This window comes from Apteryx mantelli, chromosome 1, assembly GCF_036417845.1.
Source record: "Apteryx mantelli isolate bAptMan1 chromosome 1, bAptMan1.hap1, whole genome shotgun sequence".
Lineage (NCBI taxonomy): Eukaryota > Metazoa > Chordata > Aves > Apterygiformes > Apterygidae > Apteryx > Apteryx mantelli.
Window position 1 is genome coordinate 106005668 of NC_089978.1, and position 17150 is coordinate 106022817.

The 17150-nt window shown below is 37.8% G+C and overlaps 2 protein-coding genes across 8 annotated transcripts in view; one reads left to right on the top strand and one right to left on the bottom strand.

Moving 5' to 3' along the window:
- Positions 1-13287, top strand: part of LTN1 (listerin E3 ubiquitin protein ligase 1) — a 39208-nt gene extending 25921 nt beyond the window's left edge. For 2 of the 6 annotated variants that reach the window (XM_013955296.2, XM_067299476.1), the window contains 6 exons: positions 357-543; positions 893-1064; positions 2200-2420; positions 2949-3143; positions 3840-4007; positions 4748-5862. In XM_013955296.2, coding sequence (XP_013810750.1) covers positions 357-543; positions 893-1064; positions 2200-2420; positions 2949-3143; positions 3840-4007; positions 4748-4810 — 1006 coding nt within the window. In that variant the 3' untranslated portion in view covers positions 4811-5862. Of the gene's footprint in view, positions 1-319; positions 544-892; positions 1065-2199; positions 2421-2948; positions 3144-3839; positions 4008-4747; positions 5863-11854; positions 12476-12948 lie in introns of those variants that run through there. The other 4 variants (XR_010884630.1, XR_010884629.1, XM_067299478.1 and 1 more) reach the window with 4 other exon arrangements.
- Positions 9758-16450, bottom strand: N6AMT1 (N-6 adenine-specific DNA methyltransferase 1). 2 transcript variants are annotated; one of them, XM_067299488.1, is made up of 6 exons: positions 16285-16450; positions 15592-15678; positions 14126-14216; positions 13356-13439; positions 12488-12629; positions 9758-9839 (listed from the first exon to the last, which is right to left on the bottom strand). In XM_067299488.1, the coding sequence occupies exons 1-6, from the start codon at positions 16425-16427 to the stop codon at positions 9802-9804; spliced, it is 585 nt and encodes a 194-aa protein (XP_067155589.1). In that variant the 5' UTR covers positions 16428-16450; the 3' UTR covers positions 9758-9801. The 2 variants fall into 2 exon arrangements, with proteins under 2 accessions (XP_067155589.1, XP_067155583.1); XM_067299482.1 differs by lacking the exon at positions 9758-9839 and adding an exon at positions 9849-11437.
- Positions 16451-17150: the final 700 nt, after the last annotated feature.

Sequence of the window (17150 nt, forward strand, 5' to 3'; positions counted from 1 at the left end):
GCTGCTTTGTTGGTGTGACTTGACAAACATGGAGGAAAGCAATCCAGCACTCCATGATGTAGGTTAAAGCAGCTCAGACATAGACCAAATTCATCCTTTCAGATTAAGTGATCAGCATTCAGTTTATATGCTTCCTGCAAGGGGTAAATAGAGCAATTGCCCACTTGAGGAAAATGCACTATTAAAATCTAGCACTACTGTGCAAATCTGGAAGTAAGTTTTTCTGTAGTAAAAGACCCCTTTGATCTGCATATATGCTTGTACTAATAAGGATGGTAGGTACACTGTGAATATAAATTCAATTAATCTTCTGCTGAAGTTTTTTGCTTATTATGCCAGATAACATTTTTCCATAGACCACCTCCTGCGGCTCTTATGTCTGTCCTGGCCACTCAAGAACTCTTGCTAGAAAACATCCTAGAATGCATTCCAGTTGGAGAATTTGCAGTTATCCAGCCACTGAGTGATGAGTTCTGCCTTGTTCTAGGATATCTTCTCACTTGGAAGTTAACATTAACTTTCTTCAAAGCAGCTTCTTCTCAGGTATATGTTCAGAGTTTTTTCATTTTAATGGAATTTGGCTTCTGGAATTAGTGGTATTCTAAAAGCTTCAATAGAACTAGATTTCTGCACTGTGATAGTTCAGGATAGTAATATTAGTAATAATGATTTAAGATTTGTTAACAGATGATTCTTTATTACTTTTTCAAACAACCTTGCTGCATTTTCTAATTATATAATCACTGAGAAGGCTGCAGAGAACTAAATTATTCTCCCAAACATTCATTTCAAATCACAGGATCGCTTTTCCTCCCTACACAAACATCTGTGTCATTTACAGGACAAACTAATTTTATTAAATCTCATCTATTTTTTGTTTTTACCCCATCAGCTGCGAGTTCTTTACTCACAATACCTTAGAAGAACTAGAAGCTTGAATAAACTGCTTTATCATTTGTTCAGGCTAATGCCTGAAAACCCTATCTTTTCTGGGCCAACTTCTGAAGTTCCAAATAAGGATACAAAAACTTTCTTTACTGAAGAACTTAATTTAGATGTTAAAGGTTAGTAAAAATGTATTTGATGTTTGTGCATTTGAGAGTTTTGATACTGCTAAGGCTTAAATATACGTTTCTGCTTAAAAATACATATTTAGAAGATCTTTTCTATACAAAAACACACACCACGTGTACGTACATACATATGAATGAAAATTTTTTGCAATCATTCCCCATAGTGAAGCTCAGCCACAGTAGAGCTATTTACAGAAAAATCGGGGGGGGGGGGGAGGAAATGCTTATTACCAGATTATCACTATTAGTGACAAAGTATTATTTCTGCATTGTCTGAATCTTGAACGTATGCAAAAATTCTGAAATACTAAAAATATGTGGTCTAGCCTGCAACTTCTCAATTGTTTCTAGTTTTTTTTTTGATGCTAAGTGGATTTTTTTAATTTTAATATACAAATAAAAGCAAAAAATAAACATTTTAATATATTAAGACTTTTAAAAATATTTAAAACTTGTTAAATTGTCTGTTTTCATCACACTGTTCAGAAGAACCTGAGTTAATCAACCATAATGACAGAAAATAAACTGTTTTTTCTAGCTGAGAAACATGAAGAATTACTTTTGAAAGTTACTTCACTGAAATTATTTTACGTACCTATAGGGATGTAAGCAAAGATACTGAGATTTCATTTCTTAATTTTGTGTTTGAATAGCACTGTGTTGCAGAACAGTTTATTTGGATAACAGGAAGAAAGGCAGAAATGGGGAAGTTTGGGGAATTACTGACACAACATCCCAAGAGAAAGATTTCCCTTATCTCTCTGTACCCTCTCACAGAATATTGCAAACCTCAAATATGCTCCAAACATCTCCTTGCTGGTTCCCTCCAAAGCGAACTTTTTGTCATTTCTGGAAAATTACTGTTGATTTCTGGTAGTTCATCTATAGTGCACCTCTAAGTTACAAGATGAGCTTCCAGTTTGGAAGTGTTAGTCTAAAAAAACAAAAAATAATAAGACTATGGAGAAAGGCAAAGCCAAATATGGAGTTATGATATCAAATATAGAAGGGGCATGTAAATGAAGTTCCAGTTACCACAGTTAGGTTGGTATGAACATTTTTGTATGTGGTGTGGAAGAACCAACATCTGATACAGTATCTCAACATTCTTTTTTTCCCCTCACAGGAACAGGACTACTGTCATCTCAGATACCACACTTGGCTTGCTCTGTATATCACATAACATTGAAAGACTTGCCAGCCATGGTTAGGCTGTGGTGGAATAGCTGTGAGAAACGTGTCTTCAATGTGGTAGATAAATTTACAAGCAAATACGTCAGCAGCGTGCTTTCTTCACAGGAAATAGCTTCTGTACAGACTAGCACCCAGTTATTTAATGGCATGACGGTTAGTAAGACTTTGTGTCCTTTTTTGATTTTACTTGAGAATTTTGCAAACTCTTAAAGAAATGTTTCTTTTCAGAACCAGACTGTAACACAGGGTCTTGTATGATTGTATTTTTCTTACTCTGAATGACTGATGAGAACATAGTTTAGCTTGGTATCAGTGTATTAAGTTGATGTTGGTACTTACTAATATTCTGTGTTCTGAATAAGTTAGAAAAGAATGGTGGTTTTCTTGGATGTTGGAGAAATTGAGGAGGTAAGTGGAAGATGCCACTATCAATATGCTGCTCCCTTTTTGGTAGATTTGAAAAATATAATCAACTGCTAGATTGAAAGATGGATGGCAACTTCTTGTTAGATTGCCAAGACATGAGTGGGCTTTTATTTGCTTTGAGGAAAGTGTTTTCCTGGTCTAAGAAAATTGTGCGTAGTGAAGTATAAATGGTTCATATATATTAAAAGACAGCAGATAGTGTACATCTCTAATTGATTATAGAGTTATTACTTTAATGATTCCATTTTTTCACAGGTCAAAGCTCGATCTGCTGCACGAGAAGTCATTGCTACTTATTCAGTTGACGATATATTTATCGAACTAATAATACAGCTTCCATCAAATTACCCACTGGGATCCATAACAGTTGAAAGCGGAAAGAGGGTTGGTGTGGCTGTTCAGCAATGGCGCAATTGGATGCTGCAGTTGAGCACGTATCTTACACATCAGGTGAGTTTAGAGAAAGCCCTTAGTTTTGAAAACTTAAATGAATCCTGATGATAGAAAAATAACCCTAATAATATAATACCATTTAGATCTGTATAGCAGATCTCACCAGTAGAACTCAGCGCGCTATAGAATTGGTCATTCTCATCTACTTTTCTCCAGATGGTGAAATGGAGAGGTAGAATTAGCTCCCTAGTAAGTCGTAATAAATCCATGGCCAAAGCTGAGAATGTAAATCTTCTAAGACGTAGCCCAGAGTTTGCCGTGTGAGGCAATGCTATCTCAACTATAATTTGAAGAAAACACAAATCAGTATGTGAAATTCTCTAAAAGATTGGAAGCGGTTGAAATTGCATCCTCTGTGGTTAGGAAAAAATTTAAGAAAATGGTAAATGACATTTTAAAAATCACCTTTTAAATGTTCTTAAATGCCACCTTTTCATTGTGAGGGATGTTTCATATTTCAGTTCATAGTTCTGTTTCTAAAGATTAAACTACTGACTACTATCTGTAGTTCATGTGTTGGCTTTGTAAATTACTCACTGCAGAAACTGCATGTAATTTCAGTTTATTAAGTCTTCAGGCAATGTGTATATGGCATGTAATGTCACTGGGCCCTGTTCCCTTCACGTGCTTATGAGTAACAGAGGATATTCTGAAGGGATTCTGATGTTAACAGCTATTTTTTCTTTCTGTTAGAATGGAAGTATTATGGAAGGCTTATCTTTGTGGAAAAATAATGTGGATAAACGTTTTGAGGGTGTTGAAGATTGCATGATCTGTTTCTCAGTCATTCATGGTTCCAACTATTCTCTTCCCAAAAAAGCTTGCAGAACATGCAAGAAAAAGTTTCATTCAGCCTGTTTGGTAAGTACCTAGACTACATCTTTCTAAGTATGCAAAATATCTATTAATAATTTAAAACAGATACTTTTACTGTATTACCGTCAATTCTCCATCATACTGATGGAGTATCTGGGATGAACTGAACTCATAAATGATTTGCATGGATTTTGTACTAGGCTGTAAGAGCATTTAATGAGAGATGGATTTCTACACTTCACAGATGATAACTATCCCTTTTCTGTTCACCAAGACATAAACCATTACATCTATGTAGGGTGTAGCAACAGTATCTTGATGCATCTGCTCAGATAGGGGAATAGAAAAGGCTCAATTTAATTTAGGCAGCATGCTCTTCAGTAAACTCAGCTGGTCTTGATATTTAATAGTTGACCATATCCAAGTCATCATAAACATTGGTTGTATGGTTACTGAGTATATCTGGAATGGGTTGGTGGCTGTATAGCCATGCAATGGAAAATTATTGCTGTGTTTAAAAAACATTATTTTTCTACTCTCCTAAAATGAGACTGGATGAGATTTCCTTCATGTGTTTTTTTTTTTTTTTCTTAGAGTAAATCTTCAGCATTGTGTATATACTCACACATACCCACACAGAAAAGTACTTTTTTTTTTCTTTCTTTTTTTAAGAATAGTAAATTTTATCTTAGTTATCTTCATTGGCAAGTAATACTTTGTGATAAAACAGTGTTCTTAGTATCCAGACTGTGTTCGCATATTAAATGGTCGTATTTCTTTTTCAGTACAAATGGTTCACATCTAGCAACAAATCCACATGTCCGCTTTGTCGAGAGACGTTTTTCTGAAATAAAATGGTTGGTCTGTCTTTCTATAAGCTAACTAGTAAATGAAGAGGAGGCATTAAACTGTATGTTGAAAGAACCTAATTACTACTTTGAAATAACGTCAGTTACTTTGAATTCTTGACTAGTGGGATATGATCCATATTTACCTCTGGACTGTTTTTTGTAAAAGTTTAAAGATTATTCTTTGATATAAAGAAATATATAAGAATAATTTATTTTAATTTGTATATTTTTAAGGTGTTAAGATATGTTAAAAATTCAGAAGTGATGCAGAGTTATGTCTGAAAAGTGGTGTTTAAGCCACAGCATAGTTGATTCAAACCTCTTATTTTTAGCTATATTCTAACATGGTGTTATGCACTTAAGTCAGATCATGCCTCTTAATATACATACACATGAAGTTACCATAGCTGGTATGAAGACTTGAATTTTTGATTATAGTAAATGTACCTTTATAATAGTTCCTCTTACAGAAAAAATGGATATTGCTGTTATACATTAAAGTTAAGGCATGGAATTAAGGTGATTACTTTGTGTTAAAGAATAAAACCTAAACATAGCATGATCTAAATTAAAATGTTTATAAATTGAGCTTTCACCTATAACAATCTGATTTTTCCCAAAAAAATTCAGCCATCCAGCAACCTAAAAACATGAAAATTCTGAAGCCCAAGTAAGCACGGAGGGAGCAAAGTCATTCCTGCATGACAGTGTAAAACACTACCTACTTATTATAGATAGGCTTTTAAAGAGAAGACATATACACTGATCAGTTCATGCATTTTCATTATTTCAGTTAATGTCTTCACCATCTGCCAAATAAGCTGTCACTGAACCTCCACTGTACTTCCACTGTCCAGTAAGGACTTGTTTGCTGACCGAACGTGACAGATGTATCAGAATTTAATGTTGTCTGTGTTTCACTATTTGTTTTTTTATGCTTTTTTTTGTTTAACAGCAGTAGCATATTGATATATTCTAAGTTGGATGATATTGCTCTGTGCTAGATTTCTTGGAAAAGTCAATAAAAGGGGAGGAATAAGTGAATTTTATCAGTCTTTGTATTCTTTGGATTACTGTTTCTTCCTCTGTGTGATAGACTTTCAGAATTAATAGGTTAAATTTTCAGATTATGAGTTTTTTGCATACGTAATTAGCTTTACCTCATCAGCTGATCTTTAGATGCTCAGTGTTTTCTCAAAGTTAGTCACTTTTAAAGAGAGCTTTAAAAATAATTTTTTTAGCTGTCTGTAATTGAAGTCTGTATACTTAACATATAATGCTTGGTTTCCAGAAGAGAAATTTCTCTGTCATTTTTTAAGAAAGAGATGATGGGAAACATTAAAACTGGTGAAAAAAAGGCTAACAGAAAACACACACCGAGGAGCAAGCAGTATTGTTTTCATAATTGCTGATACTAAAAATCTGGAATTTTTTCTTGTGTCAGTTGTTTCAAAAAAGACTCACTATTGCAAATGACTTGCTTGCAATTTAGATAACTGATCTGAAGGTGAATTTTTGTTTACCAGATATTGCTTAAAAAGAGCTAACTATCTTAACTCATCTAGCAGATCTTGTAAATTGCCTACTCGAAACAGCCTTTTGTAGAGCTTTTGTCTCAGTTCTGGTCAATACAAGTCCAGGTGCTTGCAGAGCAGCAGTATGTCTTTTGACACAGGTACTTGCTGCTGCTGTACAGGCATACCTCAGAGATATTGCAGGTTCGGTTCCAGACCACTGCAATAATTTTTTGGTTTCCCAGTGCATATAAAAGTTATGTTTACACTATACTGTAGTCATTAAGTGTGCAATAGCATTATGTCTAAAAAAAACCAATGTACATACCTTAATTAAAAAATACTTTATTGCTAAAAAATGCTAACCATCATCTGAGCCTTCAGTGAGTCATAATTTTTTTGCTGATGGAGGGTCTTGCCTCGATGTCGATGGCTGCTGACTGATCAGGGTGGTGGTTGCTGAAGGCTGGGGTGGCTGTGGCAATTTCTTAAAATAAGACAGCAATGAAGTTTGCTGCATCGATTGACTCTTCCTTTCACGAAGGATTTCTCTGTAGCATGCGATGCTGTTTGATAGCATTTTACCCACAACAGAACTTCTTTCAAAATTGGAGTCAATCCTCTCAAACCCTGCTGCTGCTTTATCAACTAAGTTTATGTCATATTCTAAATCCTTTGTTGTCATTTCAAAAATGTTCACAGCATCTTTACCAGGAGCAGAGTTCATCTCAAAAAAACAGTTTCTTTCTTCATCCATAAGAAGCAGCTCTTCATCCGTTAAAGCAATTCAGTCGCATCTTCAGGCTCCACTTCTAATTCTAGTTCTCTTGCTGTCAGCCTGTCCTTTGAAGCCAGGCATTGACTTCTCTCTAGCTATGAAAGTCCTCGATGGCATCTTCTTCCAATAGAAGGCTGTTTCATCTACACTGAAAATCTGTTGTTTAGTGTAGCCACCTTCATCAATTATCTTAGCTGGATCTTCTGAATAGCTTGCTGCAGCTTCTCCATCAGCACTTGTTGCTGCACCTTCCACTTTTATGTTATGGAGATGGCTTCTTTCCTTAAACCTCATGAACCAACCTCTGCTAGCTTCAGACTTTTCTGCTGCAGCTTCCTTTGTAGAATTGGATAGAGTTTGGGCCTTGCTCTGGATGAGGCTTTGGCTTAAGGGAATGTTGTGGCTGGCTGGATCTTCTATCCAGACCACTGAAACTGTCTCCCTATCAGCACTAAGGCTGTTTTGCTTTCTGATCATTCATGTGTTCACTGGAGTAGCACTTTGAATTTCCTTCCAGAACTTTTCCTTTGCATTCACAGCTTGGCTGTTTGGCACAAGAGGCTGAGATTTCAGTCTCTCTTGACTTTCGACATGCCTTCCGCACTAAGCTAAGCTTCATCATTTCTAGCTTTTGATTTCAAGTGAGAGAGGTGTGACTCTTCTTTCACTTGAACACTTAGAGGCCATTATAGGGTTATTAGTTGCCCTAATTTCCATATTGTTGTGTCTCAGGGAACAGGGAGGCCTGAGGAGAGGGAGAGAGACGGGAACAGCCGGTCGGTGGAGCAATCAGAGCACACACAACATTTATTAAGTTCACTGTCTTCTATGGGTGCAGTTTGTGGCGCCGCAAAATGATTACAATAGTAACACCAAAGATCACTAATCACAGATCACCACAACAGATATAATAATAATGAAAAAGTTTGAAATACTGCAGAAATTACCAAAATGTGACACAGAGACACAAAGTGAGCAGATGCTGTTGGAAAAATGGTGTGGACAGACTTGCTCGATGCAGGGTTTGTAAAAATCAATTTGTAAAAAATGCAGTATCTGCAAAGCGCAATAAAGCAAACTGCAATAAAATGAGGTATGCCCGTATTTGGAAAAAAAAGCTCTCTGATTATGACTGAGTGGTGCCTCAGGAGCTGGGGAGCAGCTTTGTTTTCTTCTTGGCAAGTTTGACACTACATAGACAGTCTTTATCTGCCATGCAGCTTATTCTCATGTGCGCTGAATGCAGGAATAGGTCTTTTGAACACTCCAGAAATAGTGTTGCGTTCTTTGCTCATGTTCTAGGAGAAAGGAATAGGTGGGCCCTGGCAAATGGTGAGTGTTCATGCAGACCTGTGTGTAGACACAGCAAAATTTTAAGGATTAAAAAAAGTAATTTGGCCTGTCACTAGTTCTGAGCCTTCACCAGGATGATGTTAGCATAACCAAAATCAATTCTTACAGAACTCACCTGTGTTCTTACCTGGATTGCATTTTGAATAGAGCTTCTACTAAAGTTGCAGCTGACAGCATGATGCTTACTGACTCATGTTTTATTAAGGTATATACAGATATACTTCCTTGTCCAAAAATTCAGTTACTAGTTAGTCCAGCAGTGTGTTTTTTTTTTTCCTCTTCTGATTTTAATTATTCTGCCCTATATGGTTTATGCTAAAACCACACATGCTGTTGAGGTTTTGTGATCTATTGTGCCAGATGACTGCCCATTTCTTCCTTTCATTACTACTTTTTGAACTAGTTCTTTAGTTATAACTAAGAACTAGATGGATTAACTAAACCTCCCTTTTGTTAAACTTGCAGTTTCAGTCTATTATGTGCTTTGACTGCATCTTAAAATTGTCTTTTGATGTTGTGACTCTTCTGCAAAGCAACCTAACTTTCTGTTGGCCAAAGCTGTTAACAACATACATAAAACTTCTAGAGCGGTTCATTCACACTGCATTACAACTACAATTTAAAAAAAAACAATTCTGCATAAAAGCAAATTGCTGAGCAGAGAACCTCCTCTCCATAAGAACAGTCGTCTAAAGGAGAACTGAACAATAAAAGTAGTATGACTTAACAAAGGGTCTGCAATCAAGTCAGAAAGGTTCTAGACTTAGGAGGTTTTCAAACTGAAATATGACTTCTCAGTACTGACCAGTTGGTAAGCAAGTTTCTGTTCTCACAACTTATGTTCTTCACTGGCGAAGACTGTGGAAAAACAAGTTATTTCACAGATGACCAGTTTCCTTTCAGTTTTTCACCTTTGAAATTCTTTAGACAAGCCATTCAGAAGGTAAGAAACAACAGTCTCCAGTTCTGGCTTCACCCTTATCAAAACCCATGTTTTTTCAGACTTGGTGGATCCAAGTACTAGAACTTCTTCCTGTATATAACATTAAGGTCAACATGCACCGTGATTGAGTCTTCCATCTAGACCCTCATCCTCTCTGTGTGTATGCATATATATAATATATGCATAAGAATATACAGTTATAAATAAAATATATTGTATTTTTATATATATATATAAAAATAAAATACAAACTGACAGGGAAGTTACTGAAAAGGAAGTATTAGCTGTGCTTAATTGTTCTTAAATGAGGCTGCAATGTTGCCCTTCAGTAGTCTTTCAGATTGGGGAATGATTACCTTAGGATGTAAAACAATTGCCAATCCAGACTTCCTGCTATCCGCTACTTCTCATAGTTCTTCAGGGTAGAATAAACAACACCTTGTGCGAAACAGAAGTCAAAAATAGCTTCCCATATTCTTTTGCAGTAAAATACCTGGAATCCTCAGGTTTTGTAGTCACCCGTCTCTGTTAATAGGACCTACCCTGTTAAATATCTTACATACCCCGAACCTCTTTTTTTCCAATCTCCTAGATGAGTTTTTGGCAGGTTAGTTCTACCTGTGGAAGAATTTTTAATGTTTGCAGGCTGGTATGTACAAAGTAGTCTGTTTATTTCTCAAGTCTTACATGGAATAGTTTTTACAGTCCTCCAAAAAACTTCTGTGACCTTAGCTAGATAACAGTTTATCAGAACATCAGGTTGCTGTTCAAACTTTAAAGATCTTTGAGAATGCTTTCAGAGATGGCACTAGTGGTACTGAGTACCCAAACTGGCTCTAGATTGATGCTTTGTGCTGCATACTGTAGAGCATAGTGCTTTCTGAGAGGACTGACCACTCCTCAGGGCATGTCTCGTAACACCATTGGGTAACACTGTATTAGAACCTATTTGTGGGCACTGCAAAGCGAGGCAGGAGCTACAGAGAAAAGCTGCTTCATGGGGATCTGGTGATCAGGAAGTAGCTTCCTATTCCAGACAATGAGTTTGAGAGAAAACTTCTATTCTGCTTTTCTACTTATATCCAACTTTTCAGTAACTAGCCTTTTTAACTATCTCATACACTTTATTCTCCTGGATACCTTCTCACAGAAAAGAAATATGCACCTGCATAGTTTGTGTACTATTACCCAGTATGTAAAATGGTAACCATAGCTTCACTACCAACCAAACCATTGTTTCACAGATTTTTGAAAGAAGTTGCAGGGACATATGCCATAGAAGGGAGAACAATCAGTGGTGTAAGCTCTGATCTAATGCCCAGAAAAGCCTTCTGGAGAATACCAGCTTGTATTTGTCTCAAAACTCTTGATATATAGTTACTGGGTCTTTCTGTTCAGCAGTATGTGGTTTTCCCCCTCTAAAAACAAACTCAATAGCTATGCCTTAGACTTGTGAAAGAGGTGTCTGATGCCTACATCAGACCATTAGAATGAATACTACCTCTTCCTGCTGTTTATTTAAATACAGCATAGGCCAGCTACTGAAACAGGAAAAAACTATACTAAATACATTATTTTAATAAACCACAAAGACAAATATACAAATTCTTTATTTATTAAAAAAAAAAAGTCTTTAGTACTAAGTGCAAATGCCAAAATGCCCCTTGAGAGGGTACTTCTCAGTTCCATTCACAACTGTCCTATGGATGCCAGAGGACAATTGTACCTCTGACAGCAGATAAAAGCTGGCTGACATCCAGAATAAAAATACAATACAATACTATGTCTAATCAGTTTGACTGATCAATAGCTGGGAAGTGAGGATACACTTTAGTGTGAAAAACCTGGCTTAAAATATTGGTTTGACAACTTTAATATGCTGTGTTCAGCTTTCTGCATACCCACTATGCAGAAGATTAAGAACAGTTATCAAGACTTCTTGAATTTGAGAATAGTAAGCATCTCTCTTCCCGCTTGCCTGGAAAGTACTCTTGTGCCTTCTAAGCCATGTTTCTTCATTGTTTCCAGAATTTCATCTATAATTAAATGTGCAGTATTACAACCAGGTTTGCATTCGAATAACCCATAAAAGGCAGTGCTAAAATATTTGCCAAACATAAGCTGCAAGGCAAAGATTATAAGTTATATCATCTTGCTCTTTCAGAGAGTAACTTTGTGCAAAGTAATCTTCTACCAGGAAGAAATAAATTTTACTTTCTACTCAGGTACTGTATTTTGCTACTTGTGCATTGGTGGTGTTTCAACATGGTATCCAGCAGCAAATAGTTTAATTAGGAAGCTAAATTTGTAGGAGAAACTGAAATTCATCATATCTCTCAAAAGCTGCCTAATCAGCTGTGAATGAGTAATTTTGAAGTTTTTTCACAATGTGTATCTATTAATCTATCAGGAGTGAGTCTGTAGCCCACTTACTGAATATTTTCTCTCCACAGGTCAAAAAGGAAACAGATCTCATTTCCAAATAAAGGCATTTGCCTTCAGGTATACAACATCTTTTCCCCCATCCCCAGCACTCCTTTTTAGTGAGAAAGGATTGCCCTGTCTTAGCTATCTAGGCTCAGAAGATATATAGCCAGGTTTCAGACTTGGAATTAAAGTCTTGCAGAGCTGTTGGGCTCAGGACCTACCTATTACTGTTTCCTCCAAACTAGATTAGAGAGCTCTTAATGTCAGTGAATTTTATACTTTCATCTAGTTCACCATACACTGAATGCACAGGCCCTACGTTCAGAAGAAGGATTCCAAGAAGCACTGGGTTATGCAAAAGTCCCACTGTAGATTAGTCACCCTAATAACTTGAAAGAAGAGAAGTACAAGGCTCTATGAGGGTGGGCATAGTTTATATGAAGCATGCCAATGAACACTAGCTATCTGTAGCACTCCTGAAGAATTACACAGAGCAGCTTTCTATGTGAATTTTAATACATGCTGTCAGTCTTAAATCATTGCTATTACCATATATTAAAGTGATGCTACATACTTTTTTGTTCACCAATCAGCCTGATAACCTATAGACCAGATTAAATCTAGTTTGGCAAATTTAAGAATTCTGGGAAAATGATCACCTGGATTATTTTCTTTAATTGTGACCAAGTAGAATAATCCTCCTGTTGAAAGTAGGTCTGCTACTACTGGAAAAACCCTGTCCATTACTTCTCTGCCATTTTTGCCACCAGCCCAGGATGCCTCTATTCCATGACTCTCCACCTAGGAAGTTAAAGCAAAGATTGTCTTACTTAATACAGAATGACAGAAATGTTAGTGGTGATTATAAGAGAAACATCACCATAATCTCTATCCTTAGAAGTCTGCCATTAGAAATCTGTCAATTTTAATTCAGAAGATGATTAGTTTATGCAGCAAAATGACTTCCAAACTTCCTTCTGCAAGATGAACATGCTACTTCTGTTCTGAGTTCTAACTGAAAGAGCTGCAATGTCACATATATTATATACATTTTCTTGTAATGTTGTGAACTCATTTGCTAAATGGAAGGTGGTCAGTAAACCTTTTGTGTGTTTTGTAGGTCAAGTTTTGAAAGAGTCAGAAATCTGTGGAAGCAGAGGGTATTATTTTGCAGAAAAATTGCATTTTCCATTGAAAGTCTTCTATAGGAGTACCTAACCAAGTCTTATAAATAAAAATTACATTGTTTATACTTGATGGAGAAACTATGTTTTGAGAAGCAGCAGCTAGTGATCCTTGTTCCTATCTAGTCTTTATAAGCAACTCTAATAAATCATTTTCACTGAAAACAGTTCTGTTACAACTACTGGCTCCACAACACCCTTTACTCTCTTGCAAAAACACTGCAAATTAAGGAGAAGTAACTGAACAACTGCGAGCTCAGTCTTCATACCAGAACTTATTTGCTGTATCCTCCAACAGCAGAAATCCCATTTTACTTCACATTTCAAGTCTATTTTTTCTTACCTCTTCAGAAGGTGTTACCACATATGGTGGATTAAACAGCAGGAGATCAACCTTCCCATTTAATCTTGGTGACAACCCTTTGACCTACAGATGAAATTGACGATGCCTTGGTTATTTTCTTTGATACATACAGAAGACAAACATTTTGTAACAATACAGTTATATAGCACTAGATATTTGCTTATGAATTTAAACAGCCACAAAGATCAACTTAAAAAAAACAAAAAAACCAAACCCACAAAAAGCAAAGTCTGTGGCATTAAGTTAGCAACTGTTAAAGATTAATCAGATAAGAATGAAACATTCAGACCTGTAGAGGATAACTAGAAATTAAAACAAATTTTAAATAAATTATTCATTAATAGTTACAGATTGTCTTGTACGAGAAAATAAACTACTAAGCTGCATAAATTCACCAGTCTTCTATAATACAACTATATCACCATTCTAGAAAGCAAACTATTTATCTGTGCTACATGTGTCCAGTAACACTAGATTAAGACTGAATTTGAATCTTTGACACTTATTGAAGGAATTGTTGTTCTTCTAGACTTTATGGTTACTTTTCATGTTGATGTATGTATGCTTATGGATTAAAGGAGTACCTCTGGAAGAATGCCATGTTTTATAAATACTGGCATCATACACAAAATATTACTGGGCCTCATCAACATATTCCTGTAAATATTTGAGATGATTACAGGAAAATCTCTAGTAAGTATTAGAAAAATTACAAAAGAAAATAATATTACAAAAAGCATGTATCTTACCAAGTCAGTAATTATTGGCTGAAGGTGAACATTGTTAAGCAGAGCTGTCTCCAGTGTACAGTAAGCTGCCATTGGGTTGATATCTGTACATCTGAAAGCAAAATGTTATTGACTGCTGTACCTGGAAGTTTAACAGTGGAAACTGTATGCTAACTAATGAGTACTCTTCAATGCAAGTAACATTTTCCAATATCCTTTACTTTGCAAGTAAACAACAAAAAATATCCTGTAAAAAACACACAATATATCAGCAGCTAAACCACTTAACACTACACTGAAAGTACCAAATGGAAGAAGTTTGTTCTTTCTCTCCTATTCCCAAAATAATAAAATCTATGAAGAAAAAACTTACATGAACTCCCATTCCACCTACAGTGGGTACTTTGGGAAGTTTAGTACGAATAAGGGGAAATACTAATTTACCAGACAAGGACTCAAGTTTATTTTTAATGAACAATTTTCAATTCAAATACAACAGAAATTAAACAAAACTTAAAAGCCATTTGTGAGGGTAAGGAGGAGTCAGTAACCCTGAGTAAATGATTATAACCTGTCTATGCGTATGCTTTCCAAAACAATATTCCCCAAATTCTACTCTTCAAAACCTAGATGAGAATATTTTGTGAAATCTGAAAGAAAGAATGAAGTTTAAGTTATCTGACAACCCAGGTCTACCTTCTAAAATAATACTTGCAAATTTAGAATATGTACTAGTAAATTTTAATAAATAACCATCATCCAAATTCTGAAAAGAACACATCACTCTGGTTCTGCCTGCGCATTCATGTAACCAGATTCATATAAACATTATGAAAAGTGAACATTAAGATTGATATAGTTAAGTTGCACATACATGCAGAGCTGTATTTGTATCTGTAGATGAACAGAAGTATCTAATTAATTATAAGTTGTTTTACATATCCAATGTTGTATCAAAATTGTCTGTGTTTTATCCTAAATATGAGGCCAAAACAGATTTTTTCTGCCTTTAAACAAAACAGACCACACACTGGAAACTCATCTTAAACATGACTGTCTGAAAGTTGAAGTATGTGAAAATGTGATGTATTTATAAGATTTCCTTCTTAATACTAGCTCTGCATAAGTCTCTAATAATATTACACACGCTACCTGCCAACACTGAAGCAACCAATTAATGTCATGCCATCAAAACTCAGACTAGTCACTGACTAAAATTCAGGATTCAACCCAGCAAACAGGTCTAAGTTAGGCAATTTGTCTAAGTGAGAAAACTGGATTCTAGTCATACCACTACTTAATCATTGCAGAACCTTAAGTAAGTAGTTTAGACCTCTCTCTGCTTTGATTTTGACATCCTGGAAAATTGGGCTAACATTTCTCTGTGAAGAAGATGGTTTTAAAAATGTGAAAGTGAAAAATACATACTGTCAGTGCTAAATATTCATTATTATTGAATGCAACAGTTTAAGTGCTATTATACTTACATGTAGAATGCACTGGATCCAATAATCGAAGCCAGAAATGTTGAAACCACACCAGATCCACATCCTATTTCAAGGCAGATCTCAACTCTAAATTTAAAGAGAGAAAGCTCTGGACACATTTTTTGTAACATATAAGAGCATCTCCACCAAAGAGACACAGGATAAGTCAAGGTAGTACTATGTAACTTGCTGCTGAAGTGCCCTTCATCCAAACATGCCAAAATACTTACTGATCATACTACCCCCAAAGCCTGCATTGCATGATCTGGTTCATGATTGCCTGCTCTCCACTTGTGCCCATAGAATAAAGACAACTCCAGGCTATCACAAGTCTGTTCAGAAAACACATATGTTTCTCCTGTGTTTTGCACCAAAGTAGCAGTCAGCCCTCCTTGCAGCAGAGGCTGCACAACAGATCAACCGATTACTTTCCAACCTACCACCTTGCACCCAGCAAACCTATCCTACGTGGAGAAACCGCCGTGGTGCTTACCACCACCTCCCTTAGCATATAAAACGCCCTGAGCCCGACGAACGGGGCAGCCCGCCCTCACTGCAGCGGGAAGAAGCCATTAGGTCCAACCGCCACCGCGCCCGGCAGCCCTGCGACGCCCCGGCGGCACGTGCTGACACCGCCTCGAAGCCCCGCCCCTCCCCTCCTACTGGCTGCCTCCCCCCTCCTCCCCCGCCTACCGAGCCTCTTTGAGCTGGGCCGCGTCCTGCTCCAGAGCATCTAGCAGCAGGAAGGTGTCCTCAGCCGGCTCGTACACCTCCCGGAACGGCCCGTGCGGCCCCACGTGGTGGTACCGCGGCGTGGGCAGCGCAGGCGCCGCCATCGCTCCCGCGCGGCGCGCGCATGCGCAGGTCCCCCTCCGGCCCTTCCCCGCCCACGCAGGAGGAGAAAGGGGCGGGGCCAAGGATGTCGCGTGACGCACCTGCGCGCAGGCGTTACTGCCGCGAGAGGGAGCGCTCGCAGTGCGGCTCGAGCGTCAGGAAGCGGGCGGGGGGAGGGGGCGGGGCTGGCTCCGTGCCGGGTGCGTTGGCGCGCTCGGGGGGCCGCGGTGCCGCGGTGCCGCGGTGCCGCGGCCGGGGCGGGGACGAGAGCGCGCGAGTGCACGCGCGCCACCGACGCCGCCAGTGCAAGGCAGCTGCATCCCCCGCGCCCCGCCCCTCGCCTAACTGGGGTCCAACGGCCGTTAGGCATGGTCAACGGCTGCGGCGGCGTCGGGCCGCCTTTCTCGACCTCACCGTCCCAGAGAACAGGCGGGGAAGGTGGGGGAGCGCACGCTGAGGGGAGTCTGGGGAGGGGGGGTTCTGTGGGATGCGTGCGTGGCTCCCAAATAGCTGCTTTCAGTAAATACTTGTGTGAATTTTTCATATCGATTTAATTAATCCACGCTAAAAGTCTTGGCTAGTCAGGAGAAGTCAGTTCAAATGCATAACTATCCCAACTATAGCTGACCTAGTCATCCCTAAAAATTCGCATGAAAGGGATATTAACTTAGCTTGTTACTCTTGCATATTATTTTTGCATCAGCTCCCAAAATTACTCCTTGTCC

Bases quoted from the DNA above. Each gene is read 5' to 3' on its own strand.
- N6AMT1 (XM_067299482.1), bottom strand. From the start codon at position 16,427: ATGGCGGCGCCTGCGCTGCCCACGCCGCGGTACCACCACGTGGGGCCG. The intron at 12,630-13,355 runs GTAAGAAAAAAT...TTAACTTCCTAG, and splicing joins TGGTAACACCTTCTGAAGAG to GTGGAGAGTCATGGAATAGA. The intron at 11,438-12,487 runs GTGATCATTTTC...ATTTAATTATAG, and splicing joins AATTAAAGAAAATAATCCAG to ATGAAATTCTGGAAACAATG.